The sequence below is a fragment of the Mytilus galloprovincialis genome, chromosome 2 (assembly GCF_965363235.1).
Source record: "Mytilus galloprovincialis chromosome 2, xbMytGall1.hap1.1, whole genome shotgun sequence".
In the NCBI taxonomy this organism is placed as follows: domain Eukaryota; kingdom Metazoa; phylum Mollusca; class Bivalvia; order Mytilida; family Mytilidae; genus Mytilus; species Mytilus galloprovincialis.
The window spans coordinates 108,006,661-108,026,493 of NC_134839.1; the positions used below are offsets into that span (position 1 = coordinate 108,006,661).

The window sequence follows — 19,833 nt, forward strand, 5'->3', positions numbered from 1 at the left end:
ATTTTTAACCACATCCTTTTTGCAAAACTAAGGGATTCTATTTGACAATGGCTGTGTAAACTGCTTGTATATGGTAATATATTTCAGAAGATAGAAGACCTAAATACTTCATTCCTTGTATACTTGCCTCATGTTCTGAAGTTTCCATCTGTTACATTTTCATTGACCTCATTTTCTTGGTTCAGTAACTTCCTTAGTTTTTTATCACATGCATTTTTTGCACTAATAAGTAATAGCCAGGATAACTATATTTGGTATATTGGGATCAGTACAAGATTTAAATGTCAAATTTTAATGGTTCATTGATCCATGTAAAGCATAGGTCATCTATATATGGTGTATAGAATGATTGTCAAGTGTACATGTCCATCTGGCAAAGTTCATCTCATTTACTATTATTATGGATAATGTTTAGCTTATGTAATACTTATTTTAAAAAAAAGTACCCAGCAAAAAGTGTTTTTATTTAAAGAATAATTCATACAAATTTGTTGCTCTTATTTCTTTCAAATAGTTTTTAAGGAAGGAATAAATGTTGAAAACTACCAAAAGAACATCTGCCAGCTGTCTGTCTTATTGGTGTATATATATATTTTGATATTCTGCATATTGTTTCACCTCACTAACATCTAATATCTTGTCATCAACTGCATATACCATTACTTAAATACATAATGAGCTTTAATTTTGTTTTTCATTAGTGATTTGTTCTTCACAATTAGTATTGCACTAGAGTTTAATGGTGAATATATAGCAAAAACAATTTCTTAAAGATCGTTAACATGAAAAGGCAAGATTATAGTTGATGCTTAGTTTAAACAGCTTTTCTGTTCACATTCATTGTGTGAAATATGTACTACTTGCTGAAGGACATTTGGACAGTGTAAACTTTTTTCTAGGTATTTGTTATTTAAATAATGGTTGAATATACTTCCAAGTAGATGAGTTATTAGGGATAACCAAGGAAGTTATATGAAAAGGAGAGTGAACACTCTGCTTGATACAAAATAAGCATCCCCAGGATAGCAGTTCGATCAGAGAAAAATGATAAAATTATAAAGAAACCTACATGTTTATCACCCATTTGACATGGCCCTCTGATGTACCGGGCTGTTACCGCGAGCAGTTCGGACTATTAGAAAATTGCGTATGTCACGTGATTGTTATCAGTGACTGGGTCATTAAAGTTCAGGTGTATTTTTGGTAACAATGCAGTGTAGAGGTGTTTATGATATGGAAAAAGATTTGACGTGCAATTTCAAAATCAATCGTCTGTCTATGGTGAAAAAAGATAAAGAAATGACAAAGTTATGAGGGTTTAATGGAAAGTTAGTGTGCGATTTTTATTCAACACTGCATTGCTTTAAGCAAAGATTTTCGCTTCACCTTTCAATTTCTGTTGATGAGAATTGGCAGGTAATAATCATAGAAAATATACGATTATGCAAAGTATATTAGTTACGGTGACCGGTAACGACTGGAAGGAATATTTAAATATTAATTGAAACAGAGAAATTTATCGGGAACAACGTAAAAGTGACTTTCTGTTGATATAAACATTGACGACAATAAGACGGATATTCGTTTCATTTCTATGGTAATAAGTTTACTTTTAACATAAAATTTAATTTTTAATTACTGAATAAAAAATATCACAAAAAATCTTATTAAAATGTCAATAATTGTATATCTGGTCAGTTTATGACACTTGGGTGTTTCCCTTCTTACTCGGGTATGTAACTAGGACAAAGTCTCCTTCTGTGACAGAGTCGATCTCAACTAATTAACACCCCCTTACAGAAAAGTCCATAACATTTTATGTGTAATTATCGTCTTCCGTCCTCTCCTTCTCATATAATCTCCTTGGGATAACTATGCAAATTAAATTACAATTTGACAAAAGTTTCAGGGCTTATAATCAAGATATAAGATGCAGCTCAGACAGTTACTTGTCTGTTTATACTAATTAATATATACAAATTTAAAAAATGTGGCTTTTGGAGAAAACAAGATGCAGAAAAAAGCCACTTTAATTCACCAACTATTTAAAAAAAACATTTTCAGGTTTCAGCATCATTGAACATTACAACTGAGTATAATCATTCAAAGAATTTCTGTCTGCCTAGCTTATTTACATGTCCATGAGTTTTTTTGGGGAAATAATTTTTAGTTATTTTCACTACTTTGGTTATAAATTAAGTAAGTCATTTATGCCGACCAAAAAAAAAAAGGCAAACAAAATAATTATTAAATTAAGTAAGTCATTTATGCCGACCAAAAAAAAAAAGGCAAACAAAATAATTATTCTATCAAAAACAAAAAAATAATTTCTGTTCTGAATTAATGAAAGCTTATATATAAGACTAAAAATTATTTGGCAACAAAATATCAGCTAGTATATATGTATAATTGCATGTAATATATTGACACATTAAAGCTTGAGGAATGCACCTTGTTTCAGGGCAGCTTAGTCCCGGTGTGCCCTGCAGACCTGCCCCGCACATATGTCTCTGATGTGCCTGTAGACCAGCCTGTGAGCACCACTGTACCTGTCTATCCGTCATCAGTCTGTTCTTCAACACTGCCCAGTAAGTCTACCACCACTGTACCCTCTGTTGCACCTTACACGAAGAAAACCGTAACCACAATCCCAAGAAGGACATTCAGCAGTCCTACAATCCTTGTAAAGCATGGTCACAAAGTTCAGAGAGTGATGATGCCTGCTAAACCTGTTGCTAACACTGGAGCTATACCTCTATATAGACCTGTTGAGATGGGGGCTGGGGATGCATCTGATGCATGTGCTCAGTACAGCTACCTTGCAACTTCACCACCTCCAGAGTTCAAATGAAAGATACTAACAATTCATGACAATTTTATTTTTTATATGCAGCATGTAATATAATTATCAGGAAAGAAATTTTAAAAGTGGGTATTATTGGTACAGTTTGTTACATGCATATGACTTCTTTTATCCAATCCATAATCATCTTGTTTATTGCATTAAGAATCTCTTGTACTTTTAGAAATGCTTGGTTAATCCTCAAGTTAAGGCCATCTTTTTTTAAACATTTTCAAGAGATGCATGTATTTTTTTTCTCGTTCAAAGAAATTTTTTTTTGGATAAAATAAATGGAACTATTTTTCTTATATGTAAAAGTGTATTTGAAATTAAAAAAAAAAACGGATAGATTATTTAAAGTTGATATATTGTGTAAAGTGTTTTTTTAATTTTCTCATTAGAAGGTGGTCTTAAATTGTAGGTTATAGCATGTCCATGTTTAGAAAATGTCTATAAATGGTTTTCAGCTTTTAATGTCGACTCATTTGATCTCAAGTTTATTGTGTTGTTCATTAAATGATTGTTTGAAAATATAAATGATTTAAATAAGGTTGTATTTCCTAAACAGAATTTATGTGTTATACTTTGTATTGATTAATATTTCGAAAGCTATTGACTGACCGCCTAACCTCCTTCCAAAAGACTTTACTCTTTTTTAAATGTAAACTGCAAAAAAAAGTGGAGCTGAAAGCCAAGTATTTAATTTCCATGGAACATATTAATTTGCTGCTTTTAAAGAAATTGATGAAATGGCACAAATCCTTTAAAGAAGCATTACAATAAACTGCCAGTGCATCTTTCTCACTTTTTTGTTTTACAAATAAAGACCTTGTGATTTTTTTTGGAGTTGTTTCTTTTCATGTTGTCATTTTTTTTTCAGTAAATAAATATTTTCAAAGTTATGAAGATGTTTACATTCATGTTCATGGTGAAAAGAGCAAAATTGCATTTTACAAGTTTTTGTTATAATATTCTTCCACAATATTAATCTGCCCTTAATTTAACTAGCATTGGATTATTCTCTTGTTACTAATAAAAATGTAAAAAAATCATCATAAAAAATTTTGGCTAAAAGAAATAACTCCAAAATAAACTTGCTAGCAGTTTGATTTATGTAGTGAGTAGATGGGTATAGTGTTTGCATCGTAATATTTTAAATGTTCTACATTATTTCATTGATGACTTGGGGTGTAATAATAACATGTACTATAAATTGTTGAATTTTATGTATTTAGGGATGGAAATAAATGCTCCGTTACCTGCAGTGAGCAGAAATTGTACTTGGCTACCTGTTGATAGTCAGCAACATGTCTGCTTAGCCACTGTTAAGAATAATCTTGTATCTTCCCCCGACTAGTACACTAAAGGCACAGCATTAAACACAAACATTATAAAATGTTCTGCATTAGTAAATTTAACAATAGTCAATCATTTTATTTGTTATACTTGTAAAACTTGTGCATTTCATTTGAAGAAAACTTGCTTGTCAATAGATCTTGGAATTGAACCTTTTTTAAAGGATTTTTTTCAACACTAAATGATTTTGCTGCTGTGCCTTTATTGTGTAGGAATGTAAATTATTTATGAAACTCTTTCTGTTTTTTTTTTTTTTTTTTTTTTTATTCTTTTCAAATTCATGACAGCATAATCCAGATTGTTTGGTCTTATGTTAAACATCTTAAAAGTTATGATAAACTGGAAGTTAGATTATTTTAAATTATAGACCAATAGCAGATTTTTATGTAACTTTTATGCTGTTGTTATTAAATTGTTGACTTTTGTTTAAAGATGTGAGATGTGAAGTACATTTTGTACTATATCTGTATTGAACCTTTTAACCCAAAACAAATTTACATACAACGATCATGTATTTTTTACAAATTGTTGTTTGATACATCATTTTTTCTGTAAAATTGTTATTATACAACTAGCTATACAAATGTTTTAATTATTGTAATCGGATATGTTTGTTAATGTATGTTCTTTACGGATAGAAATATTTTATAAGAAAACAAAACTTGTTCCAAGCTTAATATTTTTAATTGTGAAAATTATTAATTGTTTCCTGAGATGAGGTCCTCATTAAAATTCTTATTTATCTTCCCTATTGGAATGAGTGAAAGGAAAAATAATCAAAAACTTGTCTAAAGTAAATTCTGAATTTTAGAAGGTATTGTTTTTGCAGGCAGTATGTTTCATTTTGTCATGGGTTCATCAGTTTTGAAAAGAACTTGTATATTTATATAACTCTTCTTGATTGTCATTTTTGTGTCTTACAAGATCATTCCCATTTTTGTACGTTCATTACAATGCTTTAAAAATTGTTATGTACATTATATGATTCTATGCATAATGGAGAAGTGCCTTGTATAACATGTAAATTTACAGAAACTTTGTACTTTTGTATGATATGATTGTTTGATGTATGTATTGTTGGGTATCAGTGTCATCTTTTTATTTTTGAGATTTCAAATAAATGCATTACAAATGCTCATAGTGTGTTGTAACATTAAAATATATGAAAAATTTGAAGAAAAAAAATGTAGAAAAAAAAATGATGGAATGTAACAGTAGACTTAATTAAGATTGTATTATGTATAGTTATTGACAATTATTATGAATATAGACCACTGCATGGCAGCTACACTGGATATTGGTTCTAGCTGACACGGAGAGAGGTTGTAAAATTTTGTAGTGGAAAATTAGATTTCAAATTTTATTATTATATGTTGGGAATTGACCTGTTTCCAAAAAAGTCTAGAAATGTTGGTCATAAGAAACCTCAAATTAAAAAAAATAATGCATATGGTTTTTTTTTATAACTCAATGGATAGTTTTCATTATTAAACTTTCTACATATATTTTTTTCTAAAGAAAATTCTTTAATTTGTTCATATTTAGAAGAAATTTACTTTATTTTAATTGCTTCTTTTCTAGGAAGCAATTCCCTGACATATTTTCCGTATGCAAAGTGACCTCAGTGTGACCCATCTAGTAAAAATCTGCATGGATGACCTTAAAATAAACTTTTTATCTGATTGTACATGTTAAACATGTGCTCAATATCCATGCTTTTTTGTTGTTGTTGACAAACAGGTGACAATCGTTAAACTTTGGCTTCAAAACACGAACTTTAATTACCTGCCATATTTTCACAACAACACTGACCGATTGAAAAAAAATTTGACAATTATATGAAATTTATGCAAAAAAAAAATGATAAAATCGTGCACAGAAGACTTAAGTTTATGATGTTTGTATGCATTGATTCAAGAATTGGAATAACATTATTTTTCACTGGTCACTCGTTTATCATAACTTTAAAGAAGATTAAAAAAACTACCATCTCATACAGGAAAAAAGAGTTATTGATTACTTTAGTTTAAAAAAAAAGAGTTGTTGAGTGGATATCTCAAGCAATTATTCAATTATGACCTACTATTACAACACCAGACCATAATTTTCAAGAATTTTGTTTTAAAAGTGAATCACAAATACTGAGTTTTGACAGTGTATGACAACTAATTCATTGATGTGTATGGCAGCCTGCATTTACAACCTCTGCTTCAGCTAGAACCACTATCCAATGTCACTCCCATACAGTGTAGATATGTTTTACACAAATAATGTCAGAATTGAGTTTAGCTATTCATCAGAGATTTGTTTTATAGTATTAAGGTGTTAAGATTATTGTCTAGTCCATTGTTAAGGTGCTATTTTAAGTTTGGAAAATTTTCTGATGTTGGGAAATATATATCAACCGTCCAAAAAGACCAGCAATTGTTTTTGTTGCATGGACTTTTTGAACCGTCCAAAATCTGACAATCAAACTATATTAAGAATTTATATTTTTTTTTTATTTATATGTAGTGTTAGTATACCTCTGGTTTATGAATGCTTGTTGTGTGTGTAATTGTCTCATTTCATGAGAATATAATCTTGTCCTTTTTTACTGAATAGATAACCTCCAAACAATTGAATTGGGTTAGACTTTCTTCTAAGATTAACTGTTTAAAGAGTTAAGCCCCTTGGAAATATTAATTATATATAAATTTGCATTAAACTTACATTTCCAGTTGGTTTGTTATGAAATTTTTACCATAGGTTCAGTGTTCATCCATCAGAAATAGGTTGCTCTTTGACTAATACAATAAAATGACATTATGGGTAACATGGTCTCAACAAGCAATAATGATACATCTATATTCTTCAATAATTGATTATGCATCCAAAATACCTCACTGGAAACTGATTTTTGATTTTAAATAGTTGAAATAATAATTAGTGATGTGGGCCACGTCGATAAGACAGTAATTGAAAGTCGACATCTTTTTTTAACCAACTTTAGTTAGCTTCTGCACTCTCTTGACAAATATTTTAGTGTGCATGGTTAAGCTTTAAATTTCAAGATAAATCTACTTTAATGTGTCCTTGAACCTCAAGTACTGCAGTCAAAAAAGCATTATTTTGTTCAGTGAAATTGGACATGTGACACAGTGAGCTAATTGAATATGGTTCATTGTTCAGTTTAGATGAGGGTTTAATTCTGTTATGGCATATAAACTCAGGGTTTGTCTTAACTAGAGGTATAATATTGGTTGTGTGTTGTTGTGTTTGTCATTATTTTGATGTATATTTTGGTTTAAGTTATTTTGTTGGCATAATTTATTACACATTTTGTTTTTTTCCCTTGAATGTGAGATATCCCATTCATTCATTTATATTTTTTTATATTTCATGTTTTTAAAAATGTTTAAACATATTTTTTTTGTTTTAGAAAATATATTTCTATATATACATCCTCCTCATATCTATTGACCTTAATTTTTGTTAAATTTGATGAAATTTCCACTATTATACAAATAAAGAGAAAAATATCATTTATAATCAGTTGAAGCAAGGCCTGACTTGTGCTGCAATAGCTTTGTCTGTAAAGACAGCCTTCTAGCAGACAAAAATAATTTATCAAATCTTTACCTCTACTATATTTAAGACTTTTTAGGGTAAAATTTTCCTTCCAATAAATTTTTTATTACCGAATAATCAAACACCTGAATCATATTTTGAAAGGAAATAGTGCTTGGTAATATATTTTGTAATTTGTATCTAAAGAAAGGCAATTGATTAGGGGGTAACTTTCATATAAAGAAACTAAGTGTCTATTAAGATTGGTGTTTTACTTATTATACTTTTGTGCTTATACAATGTCTTTGAAATCCTATGTACATTCCACATTTTAATGATAAATGTATAAAAACCATAATAAAAATATTTTGAAATTGTATTTCAGTGTGAAAATCAGTATACTATGGAGAAAAACAATTGTCATTTCTTTGCATTTCGTATAAAATCATAAAAAAAAAAAAGATTTAGTGTTATTATGATGGGAATTGCACCTTGATTAAAAGAAATGCTCAGAAATTTTCTTTTTCTTCATAAACTGAGTTGTCTTGTCATATTGTCACAGGGTATCATTAGCCTTACTTGCACATCTTATTGCTTAACCCTGTTTGTGTGAAAATCATGTGTATGTATGTACTATGTATGGTCAAGTAATAAATGTCTTGTCTATTTTGTTTGTTATCACTAAAGCCATTAGGTCTAAAAGAACAGCCAACTAAGGTTAATTTTGCTGAAGGAACTGCAACTTTGGCTTTAGTGCACTTGACAAAATAAAAAAAGAACGGAAATTTACAGAACAAAAATGTATTTTGCCAAAAGCAAATCAAACTATTAGGTATGATGGACCACCAGCTTTTGACAAATATTCAAATCATTGACTTTTATTAGGTAGGATTGACCTCCAGCTGTATTGGAAAAAAAATGTAAGAAAACATGTACATTATTTCAGCATGAATCACACAGCATAGTTTAATAAACTTGAATAAACTTGCATCAGTTAGACCTGTGACTAGAAGCTTGTAAAATATAAAATTGACCAGTCAAGACTGTTTTGTGGTAAATATAAAAAATATGTGGTGTGATTGCCAAAGAGATTACTCTTCACAAAAGACCAAATCTCACTGTATGGCCTTGAACAATGAGGAAATCCCATATCAAAGGCTGCTATAAAAGGCCCTGAAATGACACGTAAAACAAGTTGCTGCCTTGGCATTGGAAGTGGCAAAATACACTGGGTATAATTTCAGAGGGTTTTCCATTGCAAATGAACTTTATATCAACTATTTCATGAAGTCTTTAACTATGAATATTTGACATGCTTTACTGATTGTCAATGAATTTAAGATTGAAAGTCAAACAGTTCAAGGTTTCCCTACAGCTACATGCATCCAACAAAAATGAGGTAAATGTCAGATGTCAAATGAGTGCACCTTGCACTTCACAACATAGCTTTTAAATTTGAGTACAAAACAAATTTAAGATTGATTACCTTCAGTGTTGTTGAGAAACTGATTGAATATGAAGAACGATATAAATTGATAAATGGGCCATTATAGTTGGGTCCAAGGTATAAAGAATGATATAAATTGATAAATGGGCCATTATAGTTGGGTCCAGGTCAATTCAACCCATTCATGACTTTCAAACCTTTTGCAATTGAATCTATAGACAAAATGTAACTGACTTCCAGTAAATGAAAAGGGTGACATGAACCGAAAATGTTCTTAAATGAACAATAAAATTTAGGTCAATGCCAGCTGAATTCTTAATTGAATAATGCGGTTCTTCAGAATTCTCTCTTGTGCATCTTGCAATGGTTCTAATCACTAAATACAATACCTATAGTAAATGGGGAAGACAAAAATTGAATTGAATTGAACAAAGAAAAAGGTAAAAGACATTATAGAGTCACCAATTTGAGAGAAATAACTGATTGTAAAGTGTAAGAACATTTCAATTTCACAATAAATCCTGCAAATAGAGCCACACAAACCTGATCTAAAACCAAAGATGAACTTTGATGCTGGTGTGTCAGTTCTAACCCCCTGGCTAAGAGTATGCTACAAATGGAGCACCAGGAAATGTATACCATTATAAATGCATCATCCTAAATTTGATCACAACAGTGAGAATTAACTTAAAAAAACTACTCAATTTCACAAATTTCACAGATAAAATTGAGAATGGAAATGAAGAATATGACATGACTTGATTATGCAAAAAACAGTTACTGTCGAGCGTGCCACTTTTGTTGCAGAAAGCTTGACATAGGAATAGTCATCAGGCGACAACTTGCTTTTTAAAATCTTTACATTTTAGAAGGTGGAAGACCTGGATGCTTCATACTTTGTATATAGATGCCTAATGTTACGAAGTTTCCGCCAGTCACGTGTCCAGATTTTCATGGTTCAGTGACTACTTGAAAAAATAGTGTTTTTGTAATGTTAAATTCTTTTTTATTATAAGTAATAGGATAATTCTATTTGGTATGTGCGTACCTTGCAAGGTCCTCATGCCTCAGACAGTTTTCTCTTGACCTCGACCTCATTTCATAAATCTGTGACAAGGTTAAGTTTTGGTTATTAAGTCCATATCTCAGATACTATAAGCATTAGGTCTAGTATATTCTGTGTATGGAAGGACTGTAAGGTGTACATGTCCAACTGGCAGGTGTCATACGACCTTGACCTCATTTTGATGGTTCAGTGGTTATAGTTAAGTTTTTGTGTTTTGGTCTGTTTTTCTTATACTGTATGCAATAGGTCTACTGTATTTGGTGTATGGAATGATTGTAAGGTGTACATGTCTAGCTGGCAGGTATCATCTGACCTTGACCTCATTATTATAATTCAGTGGTCAAAGTTAAGTTTTGAGTTTTGGTCTATTTTTCTAAAACGATATGCAATAGGTCAACTATATTTGGTGTATGGAAATGTTTTATGATCTATATGTCAGTCTCACAGGTTTTATTTGACCGTGACCTCATTTTCACGGTTCATTGCTCAGTGATAAGTTTTGTGTTTTGGTCTGTTTTTCTTGGCAATAGGTTAACTGTGTTGTATGGAAAAATTGTTAGCTGTACATGTCTGCCTGGCATAGTTCATCTGACCTTGATCTTATTTTCATGGTTCATTGGTCAACAATAAATTTTCTTGGTTAATGTTAAGTTTATGTTACAGTTGTAATAAAGCCTATCAACATAATATTAATGATTAGTAAAGAAGGCGAGACATTTCAGCGTGTACACTCTTGTTTAGCTGATTTACCTAGTTCTTATGTATCGTTACCCCACTGTCACTGGTTTAAGAGCATTCTCATATACCAACTACATTTGTACATTCTTTATATGTCTCATGCCAGAAGGTTGTGTTCCAATGACTGTAATTGATTATTGTTAACCACAGTTGTTTTTGTTTGATTGTTAAATGGTCTTTGCTTAAATTATGCCACTGTTTTTTTTCTTAAGGTTTTCTTGATATTCTATAGTTTTTTATTAAACAATATAGGTTTTGCTTAATGCTGAAGGTCATAGAGTGACCTATACTAGTATTTAGGAGATAACAGTATTGTATTTTAAGCTCCGACGGCATCAATTGGGGATTTCATGGTCGCAAATTAAGTTTACTGGCGACGCGTTAGCGGAGACAGTAAACGGGTATTTGCGACCATCAAATGCCAAATTGATGCTGTCGGAGCTTAAAATACAATATAGTTATCTCCATTCTAATGAAACTGACAGAAAACAACGTTAAAACATGTATTTAAAATCTGTCATATGCCGTCTGCGTTTGCGTGTACGTCCCATAGCATCAATTGTCAATTGATGCCAAGTAAGAAAGTGACGTTATCCAATCAAAATGAACGTTACAAACGTTGTTGCATTAGAATATACATCCTTGTCCTTGGAACTTTGTTGGATAGTTATCACATTGGCGTCACATCTCCTTCATTTTATTATATTAAAGCAAAATATACAACATATCTTTCATATTTTATTGTCTTAAATAAAACACATCTGATATCACAGATAACCAGTAAATATTATAACTCAAAAACATATCACAAGTTGGCACCACGTTTGGTTCAGCAGGTTGGAATGAAAATGTTGGTTATATATAATAAAAATCAAATTCACATTACAGTACATTACATATAAAAAAATATTGTGTATCCGACTTAATATGTAAAATATTTTAAGTAATGATAAAAAAATAATAAATAAACAAATAAAAGATAGTTTTCAACAAACACAAAATTCAGCAGTATTAAAAGACATAAATTTACAAGATCAGACTATAAAGTTATAAACAAGTAAAGCTATCACAGTTCAGCAGGAATTGTTTGTCATTAAGCACAATTATTACATACAATTTTGTTTTCTATTTAGAAAGGCTGGTTTACAAAAAATCTTCAAAATGTCTGACTGGAACCCAGTTTACACCTCTTACTGGAGGGTCAAGTTTTAACTGTTTTAAGATTTACATTTTATCCTTTCATAAAGATTTAGAACTTATCACAGAGTCAATCCAATTCTTTTTTTTCTATTTTGCATAAACAGCAGTGAAAAATACTGAAATCTTCCAAACTTATAAACTAATACAAATATCATTATTTCTGATTGCTGCTCAGACTACTTGACAAAAATACTCTATGCTGGCACCAAAAACTTGCTGGATCGAATGTTGGTAAAGGCAGATTTGTTACCAGATAATTATCACCATGACTACGAGGATCATCAGAGCAGTAAACTGGACAGTCATATAATGCATATTTTCTTGTAAACTTGGACGGAGAACTGACATCAACTGGTTTTAACCAAATATAAGGCATACTATGAGCTTGTTGATTTTCAGAATCATTTTCCATTAAAATGGCTCGTGTGGAATCCCATAATGCATTGTGCAATCGTAAACCTGTGATGTATACCCCATCTTTAGGTGGTACAGAAGGTTTAATTCCTGTTGGCATCACCTGGAAAAGACAAAAAATACTTTTGAGATGTTTGGATTTAATACTATAATTACCATTGTTGTATATTTTATAGTAATTCCTAAATTGTTAAACAAAAACTAAATGAAGAATGTGTCCTTGGAACACAGATGATGCCCCTGCTTGCATATACCATTATAAAGGGACATAACTCAAGTGAAAATGATACAACCCAAATTTGAACTTGATCTGTGTTTTGTGGTTATAAGCATGGTGTATAAATTTCATAACATTTGGTTGAGGCAACTGAAGTTAGAGACTAATTTTGAGACATACCCATGCAAAAACTTAATACATTTCTGTTGTGGCTAGGACATACAAATTGAGTGTCATGGGAAAATACTACTTTTTGCACAACTCACAATTATATTTTCCCATTTCAATTCTCAATTTTATTATCATTCCCATGACAGATATCATTCTTCTTCTCTCATTCATGTAAGAGACCACACACTTTGTAGAGATACTCAATTAATTTTAGAATTAGAGGAGGATGTATAAACAGTTTCAGTATTTTTTTTCAAAATTTGTAATAATGGTAAAAACATAAAAAGTGATAATCTATGTTTTCATTTGACAGAACAAGAATTTTCCATCACTTCTTCCTATACATCAATTGTGTATCATCCCTGGAGACACTACATTAGATATAACAGCCTCATATACATGTCTCTGGTTATAACTACATAACAATATATCAATTATCTGGAATTGTCATTTAGTTTTCTCTCCTTTACAAAGTGTCTATTCTATTTATTAGATAGATTTGATATAAGCATTATACCTATGTTTTTTGGCTACAGTGTGTATGGTATAGCTGTAAGTTTTGTGTAATTTTCTGCCTCGTTATGTACCTATTCTTATCGTTGGGAATTATGTACCTAGTCTAATCACTGTGGATTAATGGGAATCTATTTTACAGTTCAAGGTTAACTGTCATGGACTTACAGAATTTGTGCCAAACATCATCTGACAAGCTTCACATTCTATATAGGAATATCTATTGGCTTGTGTTCTCATAAAATGTTCAGAAACAAGAATGTGTCCCAAGTACATGGATGCCCCGTCCCCCCTATCATTTTCTATGATCAGTGGACCATGAAAATTGGATAAAATCTCTAACTTGGGATTAAAATTAGAAAGATCTTTTCAAAGGGAACATGTTTATTAAACTCGACCAAAAACTTTCACCTGAACCGGGACGAACAGACGAACGGAATAAGGGATGAACTAATGGACGGACTAACGGACACACAGTCACAGACCAGAAAATATAATGCCCATAAATGGGGCATAATAATAAAAATAATCCTTGCATTTAAATTTGTCATGCTTGTATTCTAGTCATTCATACTCATTTGTCCCAAGTTTCAAATATAAACAATGTTTTAAAAGAATATTGATGGGGTAAAGTGGATTTAAGAAAGGGGGAGGGGGGCGGTTTTTAAAAGCACATTTAGAAGAGGTTATTTGATGTCAAATAGGACTGGAGTATTGCTGTCTGTTAAAAAATATATGGGTTGCATTTAAATATCTACATTATAGACAGACAGACTTCAAATTTTATCAAGATAACCATCTGTGGCCTGCACATGATGTATGCTTAGCTTAGAGGCTTTAAGACTTTCCTAGAATGTATCATCAGCTGATCCATGTTAAGAAATAAATTTGTTTCACAATTTTTCACAATTGGTCCATTGATAAGCACAGTTAATGATTAATACCAAATGACATGTTGATATTTAAATCTATGACACTACTGTAAAGACAAACAAAACCTATTGTTTGATCACTAAAGCAGTATAGAAAACACAGGTTGCTTCACTATGTAGTACACTATAAATATGTAAAGTGAAAGTTCTATAACATTGTCTGGTGTAATCATAACAAATAAAAACTTATGATCAATGCTGTGTGGGAATAATTAGATTAACAGATTCTTTGTGGTTTAATAATAGAACAAGGAACAGAAGATAAAATGAAGTAAATAATCTGATGGTAGCTATTGTTAGGACAAGCAAATATTTTTTTCTGGTATCACATCATTATCTGATAATTACTTTTCATTGATTCTAATGTTAATTAATCTTCAATTTGTTCAACTTAAATTGTTTAAATCCACTTCATTTAATTCTGTTGCATAGGATGTCTCACTGGCATCTATACAAATCTGACCACATCTCCTTATTTTATAAGTATTCTTTAAAAGTAATTTTCATTACTGTAAATAATATACTAGGTAAGCATAAGTATGTTTATTAAGGAAACATAATTTGAACATGTTTATTAAAACTTAACTTTAAGGTATCTGTATATGGCATGGTATTTGTAGAATACTTTTTTTTTTTAAATTTTGTTGGAACCAGAAAAAAAGATTTTTTTAAATGACACCAATTGGTAACAATAAAGTTCAACAGTTTGACAAAAATCCACATTTTATGGAAAATGAAATTTTATGAATATTTTCTTATATCAACAGTGGTTTTGTAGGTCTGGTGAGTCGAAAGACAAAAATGCAACCAAGTTTAGTTGTTTGGTAAGAACATCATTTATGATTTAGAAATTCAAATGTTCATTGTTACTTAATAAGAATATTAAAATTAAATTAAATTTCAATTATAATGGAGTTCTGAAGAGGCTTTATTTAAGTTATACATGTAGTACCGGGAAATCATCTATGTAAAATCTGAACAGAGAATGAAACCATTGAAGTATCCTGGATAAAGTTCCTGCTGTTTCCTGACAGACAAATTAAGTGACAAAGCATGTACTGAATGTAAACATCATTAAACAAATCTGTAATGATTATAACAAATTTATAGAAATACCAAGACAATGTTCACCAACAATTGATGATGATGCTTACAACAATGTACCTTTACAAAAATAATACAACAATTGTAATCTTGTCTTGTTTCATTATTTCTTATGTTTCTATGATAATGATCTACATATCTGTCTCCATGGGGGATCTACAGGAGATCGTTTCTCGAAGTTAAATATAAATTTATTTCTTCACAGAGCAGGCTATCAGTTGGAGTTATATTAAAGAGCTTTTAATAGCATATCTCATAACAATGCATCAACTTCCCCATAAAAAATTCTGTTCCACTAAAATTCTCATAAGGAATACTGCCATATAGAACAGTCTTATAATTGATTGACCATACAAATAGATTTGTGCTTAGATAACTCAATATTGTTGAAATCATTAACCCTACTTAGACCAGAATAATTTTCTTCAAAAATAATCTTGAATTCAGCATACAAGTAAAAATTTCCATCAAATTGCTAACAGGACTGGTACATACAATGAATGCCCTTGTCCTTCCTGGCTTCTTTCATGATGAGTACAAGTCAGGTATGAGGAGTAGTTTTTGTACAGCCTTAAAATGTGTTATGAGAGGGAAGGATTTTATAAAAACTAATTTTATGAAACAAACCTAAACACATTGACTACAGGTATTTAAATTGATTACAAGATAAGTCACCAAGTTATACTTCAATCCAGTTTACAATGCAACAGTTATATCAAGAAAATATACGTTCTCATTTAATCAAATCAAATTTTTTGTTAAAGAAATTATTGATGAAATCTTTGTGCAATTGCAATTTAGAACTATGATATTAAAGTGAAATAAGAGAAGATGTTATCTTTTGAACTTTTCAAGATTAACATATAAACGTTTTAGTAGAGCTGGCAAATTGATATAACAAATGCTTCTTAAAATAAGATACAATTCTGAAACTTTTTTTCTCACTATTATATAAATTATCTATTTTAATTGAAATAACAGACTTTACATAAATACTTCAAAGTGTTTAAAGTGTTCCGAGATATAAATCTTCTTTCTTTAATCTGTACAAGCAGTGATGTAGTGATCTGGTACTGGCTAATTAAAGATCATCCAGTAGAATTGTTAAATAATCACAAAACCATAGATCAGAAACACAGGGAGGAATGATTGAAAAGCATAAGAATAAATGCTGAGATTGAAAAGAAATTTATATATTTTGTGTCTTTCTCCTTATCAAAATTACTTTTATTTAAAAAAAAAAAAGAACTCAAAATATTTTTTTTTAAATTGAAAATGAAATAATAATAGTCCACTAAGAATTATATCCAATTGCTTGAAGTTATTCTTACTGACTACATGCAGTAAAGAATCCAATCATTTCTAAAACATCTAACAGTTCTGACATTACGACAATAATTGAATTACACAATAATTTCTATTTACTGTAGGGGAGGGAAGTAAGCTTGGTTAATAATCCAAGTATAATCATTTTCTTTGACTAATTGTTTCTAGATATTTTCTCTAATCATGTTATCAAAATATTGGAAAGAGGTAAAATCTTTATGTCAATCCAAACTGAACACTTCTTTTTTATAATAAAATACCATTTTGATTACACAAACAAACACTTCATGTCTATTATCTATCCTATTCCTGGGAAGTATCAGTCATATAGGGAAGAGAGGGATAAGTATAAGCTATAATTTCTGCATTTTTGGGCATTTTTTTATGTTTAATATTTCAAAGAAAAAACTAGTTTGAATCATTATTAATTATAATTTTAATCAGAATAATTTTTTTCAGAAGTGTATTTTCCCTATACAATGTAGTTATTTTGCGAAATGTGACTATGGTGACGTTACATTCAAGTGATTTTTTGCAAAAAAAAACAAACAAAAATCAATAAGGCTGTTAGTTTTTTTGTTTGAATTGTTTTTCATTGTTATTTCACAGCTTCTATAGCTGACTATGTGGTATGGGCTTTGCTCATTGTTGAAGGCCTTATGGTGACCTAAAGTTGTTAATTTCTGTGTCATTTTGGTCTATTGTGGAGAGTTATCTCATTGGCAATCATACCACATCTTCTTTTCTTATATTGTGATATTCAGATATCATAATCATATCATATCATTAATATTTAAAGTTTTGTAATGAAAAAAATAGTGAAATATATGTATATATATGAGTGAGTGTAAGGTTTGATGGGAGCATTGATAAGCAGACATAAAGCCAATGGGAGATAATTCTTATTGTTTGTATTTTTTTTGTTCAAAAAAGTTTAATGGGAGCATTCAGACAGAAAGGCAAGTAACCAAGTTTTTAATGTTTGTAATTTTTTTATACGACCGCAAAAATTAAAAATTTTTTGGTCATATATTGGTATCACATCGTCGTAGTCTGCGTCATCATCAGTGTCGTCCGAAGACGGATTGTTTCCGGATAATAACTTTTGAATAAGTAAAAAGAAATCAATAAAATTTTAACAAAATGTTTATAACCACAAAAGGAAGCTTGGGATTGATTTTGGGGGTTATGTTCCCAAAGGTTTAGGAATTAGGGGCCCAAAGGGGCCAAAAACAGCATTTATCTAGTTTCAGGACAAAAAGTTGTGTATTAGTATTCAATTGTTCTGATATTGTACCACAATGTTTAATACCATAAGTAGAAGGTTAGGATTTATTTTAAGGGGTTATTGGGCAAACAGTCTAGGAATTAAGGGTAAAAAACGCATTTTTCTAGTTTCAAGACAATAACTTGTGTGTAACTGTATGAATCTCTGTGACATTGTACCACAAGGTTCCATATAACACAGGGAAGGCTGGGAATCAGTTTGGGGTTAATGTTTCCGAATATGTATGAATAAGGGGCCAAAAAAGGGCCAAAAAGAAGAATTTATCTAGTTTACAGACAATAATTAGGGACCAAAAAGGGGGACCAAAATAATTATTTTTGTAGTTTTCAAAAAATAACTTATGTTTAAGTGTATGAATCTCTCTGAAATTAAACCACAAGTTTCCATACCATGAAGGGATGGTTAGTATTGACTTTGGGGGGTTATGGCTCAAAATGTTTCGGAATTAGGGGCAAAAAAGGGGAAAAACTAGGTATTTCTAGTCATTGGACAATTAAGACAGTGTAAGGGAGGTACATGTCTAATTCTAAAACATTTAACATACAATGTTGGGTAGTTCAGATTTACCTCCCTTACACTACTTGTATATTATGTATAAAGAAATGTCAGGTTTTGGACTAATTGCAAAAAAAAGGGGGTGGTAGTAGTTGTTTTCAATTTTTTTTTTCAAATTTCTCAAATTCTAAATTTTTTGAAAAGTTAAATGAAGAAATCTTTCATTGCACAATATTGCGCAATAGATTTGTAAGATCTTGACATTTGTTTTGTGTCAGAAACTCATATTATGTCAAAAATAATCGCAATGCAAATTCAGAGCTGTATCAAGCTTGAATGTTATGTCCATACTTGCCCCAACTGTTCAGGATTTGATTTCTGTGGTCATATAAAGCTGCGCCCTGCGGAGCACCTTGTTATATTAAAGTTTAATGGGAGCATTGACAGGAAGACAAGTAACCAAGGGTGGATAATCCTAATAGTTTGTAATTTTTCCATTCAAGTTGTAATTATTTGTAATTTTTATATTAAAGTTTAATGGGAGCGTTGACTGGCAAACAAGTAACCAAGGGGGGATAATCCTAATAGTTTGTAATTTTTCCATTCATGTTTTTATTGTTTGTAATTTTTATATTAAAGTTTAATGGGAGCATTGACAGGCAAACAAGTAACTAAGGGGGGATAATCCTTAGTTTGTAATTTTTCCATACATGTTTTTATTGTTTTTAATTTTTATATTAAAGTTTAATGGGAGCATTGACCACTGTGTATCATCGTACAGCGGATATAGGTACTAACCAAGCGGATGTGAGCGATTTTGATCTTACACGGTAACGACAATTTTTGTTTTGTTCACATAATATCAATGTGTACTTCAATCTAATCATAATTGCTGTTTTAAGAAATGATTTGGTCGTAGGTTGATGATAAGAGATGTCTCATTTTTTTCTCAAAATAAGAGGGATTACTTAAACATTGTAAAAGCATGTGCAAATACTTGTCAAAGAAGTTGGCTCTCTTCTCATCCGATATAATTCTATATTCCTTGCAACTCTTTTTCTGATAGAAGGTCAATGTGTGTGTGTAATAAGTATAGCTGTTTCAATAATTGGCATTGAAATCTTTCATACATATGTTATTTTTCGATATTTTATCCCTAAAGAAGCGTTGTGTAC

General features: G+C 30.5%; 2 protein-coding genes across 2 annotated transcripts in view; one reads left to right on the forward strand and one right to left on the reverse strand.

The window, feature by feature from the left end:
* LOC143065312 (RNA-binding protein 24-like) overlaps positions 1 to 8,413 on the forward strand; it is a 39,278-nt gene extending 30,865 nt beyond the window's left edge. The window contains exon 11 of the mRNA XM_076238818.1: positions 2,462 to 8,413. Within this exon, the coding sequence (XP_076094933.1) occupies positions 2,462 to 2,851 (390 nt within the window). The 3' untranslated portion in view covers positions 2,852 to 8,413. The remainder of the gene's footprint in view (positions 1 to 2,461) is intronic.
* Positions 8,414 to 11,723: 3,310 nt separating this feature from the next.
* LOC143065315 (dynein heavy chain domain-containing protein 1-like) overlaps positions 11,724 to 19,833 on the reverse strand; it is a 106,664-nt gene continuing 98,554 nt past the window's right edge. The window contains exon 99 of the mRNA XM_076238822.1: positions 11,724 to 12,715. Coding sequence (XP_076094937.1) covers positions 12,353 to 12,715 — 363 coding nt within the window. The 3' untranslated portion in view covers positions 11,724 to 12,352. The remainder of the gene's footprint in view (positions 12,716 to 19,833) is intronic.